Below are 4,211 nucleotides of genomic sequence, written 5' to 3'. Positions count from 1 at the left end.
TTACTGGCTCAAGTGATGAACCTGCAGACACCGTAGGTGCTGCGATTCGTTCCACAGTAATGGTCATGGTTTGCTGCTGAGGAGGTGTGGTGTCCATCCTCTCTTTTGTTGGGGATTTGCCTGGCCGGCTCGGTGTGAACCTGGCAGGCGCCGGTTCGATGGCCGGCATGCTGGGCATTCGCGCCGGAGTTGATGTGGCGCGTCCAGGAGAAGTCCTTTTTGATGGAGATCGGCTACGGCGTGGCGATTCCTTTGTTGAAGGTGGCCGGACCTGACTGGTCTCATATAGCGCCCTTTGGACATTTTCGTCCAAGTCTGATTCGTTCTCCGACTCTTCACTGGACATGACGCCCCAAAAGGCCGCTGGCATCTGAGGACGTTCGTCCTCACTTTCTGCCTCTTCCGGTGGGAGTTGGTCTTCCACTGGCTGGCCTGGTTTTGGGCGTGGTTCAACGGTCCATGCTCTTGGGTCAATGTGTGGACCTCGTATGTAGATGGCATGCTCAATGATTTCGCTAGGCAGCTTGCGTTGGCGAAGGGCCTGGCTTTTGCTCCGCATGGCCATCAGCTTTCTGATGAGGATTGTTCGTTCCTGGACCAACAACTGACAGCCTCGGTTGATGCGGTCAATCTCGTGGTCCGTTAATGCCGGGTCGCCGGCGCGGAGTCGCTGGCGCATGTCCTCTTCAGTCAAATTTAAGCGAAGATCAACTTCTATGATCTCGCTGACAGCCCGGTTATGCGGGTCATCCCATGACTCTGTTTGAGCCAATCGGATGCGATGCCTCGTTGGAGGTTCGTCCCGCAATGGCTGAGTTGTTCCTGAAGGAATCTTTGGTGCTTCCGGTGGTGAAAGCACATGTTCTTGTCCAGGGAAGTTCTTTGGCGGCGACTTCTTCTTCTTGGTCGTCAGACCACGAAGTGTAAGAGTCGGTGGTTCCGCCTTCTTCGGTTTGAGTATGGACGGGCCGGGCCTGGTAGGGCCAGGAACGTCTAAGTCCGCTGGCGGGCCACTCCACGCTGGTAGAGTGGGCCTGGTTGGACGAGTAAGTTCCAGGTTCTCTCTTGGTCCTCTCCAAGGTGGGAGTGACCGTTGTGAAGGAGGCTCTTCTGCTTCTGGAGGAGTCCTCTTCTTCTTCTTGAACCTGGGCGACTGTGGACCGCTCGTTGTGGCAGGAGTGGCTGGTTCTGGCCTTCCTCCTGTCGATTTCCTGTCCGTTGATCGGACAATGAGCGTGCCACTTGATGTGTCGCCTTCGATTGGCTTCAGTGTGGGCTGTGATGACGCCGTTGGCGCATCAACAGCCATTGGACTTGTCGGTGCACCAGCCAGTTGGACTGGTGTCGACTCTGGTTCAGTCGGCTTTTCCGAAGAAAGCTCGAGGGTATTGTCAGGCAGGCTCACGTCCATTTCGACGTCCTGCGGTGTGGCTTCTTTGCTGCTGTCCGCTGTGGCGGGTATAGCAGCGTCCACTGGTTGGCTTGATGTTGGGCCAGGCACCGTTAGGGCCTGGGCCAACTCAGTTGGAATTGGCTGTCCAACTGATGGTGGGGCGACCGGCTCGTATGTCAGGGCCAAAGGTGCTGGCGCCGGCACTGATGATGGTCGCCATTCGTTTACTGGATCGAAGTCACTGGGGCGTGCCGTCGTTGACGGGCCAGGTCGTTGGACCTTCCAGTAATCCTCGATAAATTCACGGATCCATCTCGTGGTGTGGTCGACAACAACTAACGAATCGCCGGTAGGCATCGTGTTGTTCGGTGTAAGTTCCCTGAGCAAATCTACCCGTTGGGATAAGCTTTGCTGCCGTTGGGTCAGCCTGACCGTTTCTGGGTCACGCGGATTAAGTTCTCTTATTCTGTCGTACAGACGGCGATAAACATCTTCGGCATCCCGGATCAGGTGCCTTTGCCTCACTATTTGAGGTGCCGTCATAATGACAGGACCGGTGTCAGCATCGCGCAACCGTTGGTCCGCTGCTGCCTGGTCTTCTTCCCATTGTTGGCGTATAGTACGCTGGGGCGGTTGATTGGTTTGAGGGGCCGGTTGAGTGGTTCGAGGGGCCGGTCGATTGGCGTTGTCCGGCTGGTTTAACACGGGAAAGTCATCCGTGTAAGCCGGTCTGAATGGCCTGATGACGGCCCTCCCAATGAGTGCCAACCGTTCCTCGATTTCTGGTGGCGGCGCCAGCGAAGTTGGTCTAGGATGGACCTGTCGTTCTGGCGCGACCAAATGGTCAGGTGGGGCTGTCAGCCCTGGTACTGGAGTTGGATCCGGCATGTCGAACCATTCGATGTCGCTGTCGGTTTCTGTGCCCGACGGGCTGGCTGGTCGACTAAGTGCCGGTCCGGCCGCAAATCGTTCGGCCGAGATCCTCATAATTCTCGTGACGCGCGTCCTCAATTCTTCCGCCGGTTGGCGTGTTGAGGATTGCGTTGGCGTCAGGAGTCCAGTTTGTCCGACGCGTGTTGGCTGCCCCGGTCGGGGTTTAGGCAACACGCGCCTAAGTGCTTCGTCTATCAGGCCAAGCTGGTACTGCCGGTTACGGAAGTCGCGTAATGCTGGCGCATCATTGGCCGTGTTTAATGGCTTATCCATAAACCGCAGCATGGCCCGTCGGATCCTGGTTATGTATTCCAGGACGCGTTGGAATTCCAAGTCCAACGCGACTTTTCTCCGTATGGTAGCGACATCGGTGCCTTTTAGGTCGCTGATGGCTTTGCGGATTGCCTCCTCTAGGAGTTCCGCCGCGTGAAGTTCGCGTTCCAGAGGCGGTATGTCTGGATAAGCCCTCAGGTCGTACGGAGAAGACGCTGGTTCTCGCGGTTCCAGTCCAGTGGCCGTTAACATTGCCTCGTCGGTAGACGTAGACTGGGCCACTGGTGGTGCAGAAGGTTCCCCTGTCGTAGTGGTAACTACGACTGTTGGGTTCAATGGGGGCGGTGGGGCTATTGGTGTTGGTGGCGGACGCGTTGGCGCTGCGGATCCTTCGGTCCTCAGCCGTATGTCCGTCCGGTGCTGTACCAGCTGGTCCCTCAGCCTGCGAGATGCCGCCAGCAATGCCTGACCGGTTTGGTCATGCAGAGGAAATATCTCATGCTGGGCCTGGCGGGTCGCAATTTCCTCGCTAAGTTCATGTGCGAGTCGCCGGAATTCATCTTGGTCGAGAATGATGCGCCGGGCCATCTCACGGTAGTGAGGGCTGCGCAGGTCCAATTCTCGAAGCATGGCCTCCAATTCTTGGATGGCGTTCTCTACTTCCTTCAGGTTGTCCTGAAGTTGGTAGAGTGGAATCCGGCCGTCGGCCAAAAGTTCTGTAGGGGACTCAGTCCTCATTGGTGGAGTGGTTGGGTCCACCTGGACGTCCTCTTCATCTTCATCATCGTCTGGTATTGGCGATGATATGGGTTCGACCATGTCAGATATGACACAGGTTAATGGGACAGCCGACACTGGATTCGGTGTTGGCTGTGCTGCTGGTTCCAATTCGGCTAGGCCAAGTTGTGCCGCCAATTCTGGTGGAACCTCTTCTGGCCGGTTGTAAACCGTTAATCGTCCGTCCACGAATACCCGTAATGGGTAATCACGTAACCCGTCGGGCCGTGATGTGCTTGGCTGGGGTTCCGGTGGCGCTGGAGTGTAGTACGCCTCCGGTCCCACTCGTGGAGGTTCTATGGACGAATCAGACAGCGCCTGGCCCGTAGGGTCAGGTTGTGCCGCTGAAGGTGGGCTATACGGCGGTTGGCCGTATGCTCCATATCCGCCATAAGGCGGTGGATATCCATACGGTCCTGGCGGATACATCCACGGTGGTGGGTATCGCCATTGGTTTGGATCTGGCTGCGGCTGGTTTGAAGGTCCAGGCGCAGGATACGGAGGATATCCATAATGTGGATTGTAGTATGGCGGCGGTGTAAACTGTGGCCGCGGTCCAGTATGGACCGGCGTAGTCGTGACCGTTGGCCCGACTGCCGCAGTTGTAAAAACCGGCTGGTTAGCCGAGGTGGTCGGTAGGCCACCGTAGAGGATCGGTTGAGGTGGCCGGCCGTGGGGATAACGACGGACCGTTTGACCCGACGTAGAGCTTGGCTGGCTGCCAGCTACTGCTGCGTTCACCAAGAGTCCAGTGACGTCAGAGAATGTCCCTGGCGGCCAGAGTTGTGGCGGAATGGCTCTAGGCGGCAGAGGCTGGACCCGCGGTAGCGGTGTG

At 57.3% G+C, this 4,211-nt stretch overlaps 1 protein-coding gene across 1 annotated transcript; it reads right to left on the bottom strand.

The window, feature by feature from the left end:
• On the bottom strand, positions 1-3,888 carry LOC129587006 (titin-like). Its single transcript, XM_055480581.1, has 3 exons — positions 3,789-3,888; positions 272-3,672; positions 1-21 (listed from the first exon to the last, which is right to left on the bottom strand). The coding sequence occupies exons 1-3, from the start codon at positions 3,886-3,888 to the stop codon at positions 1-3; spliced, it is 3,522 nt and encodes a 1,173-aa protein (XP_055336556.1).
• Positions 3,889-4,211: the final 323 nt, after the last annotated feature.

The sequence above is a fragment of the Paramacrobiotus metropolitanus genome, unplaced genomic scaffold, assembly GCF_019649055.1.
Source record: "Paramacrobiotus metropolitanus isolate TYO unplaced genomic scaffold, Prichtersi_v1.0 Parri_scaffold0000023, whole genome shotgun sequence".
In the NCBI taxonomy this organism is placed as follows: Eukaryota; Metazoa; Tardigrada; class Eutardigrada; order Parachela; family Macrobiotidae; genus Paramacrobiotus; species Paramacrobiotus metropolitanus.
Note: the sequence above shows the minus strand (reverse complement) of the source record. Positions and strands in the feature narration are given on the sequence as shown.

What these genes read in the sequence shown, in the direction of transcription:
- LOC129587006 (XM_055480581.1), bottom strand. Translation starts at nt 3,888, where the DNA reads ATGGATATCCTCCGTATCCTGCGCCTGGACCTTCAAACCAGCCGCAGC. An exon ending in TGGATGTATCCGCCAGGACC is followed by an intron (nt 3,673 to 3,788) that starts GTATGGATATCC and finishes ATTCGTCCATAG; the next exon opens with AACCTCCACGAGTGGGACCG. An exon ending in CGCTATATGAGACCAGTCAG is followed by an intron (nt 22 to 271) that starts GTCCGGCCACCT and finishes CGGTGTCTGCAG; the next exon opens with GTTCATCACTTGAGCCAGTA.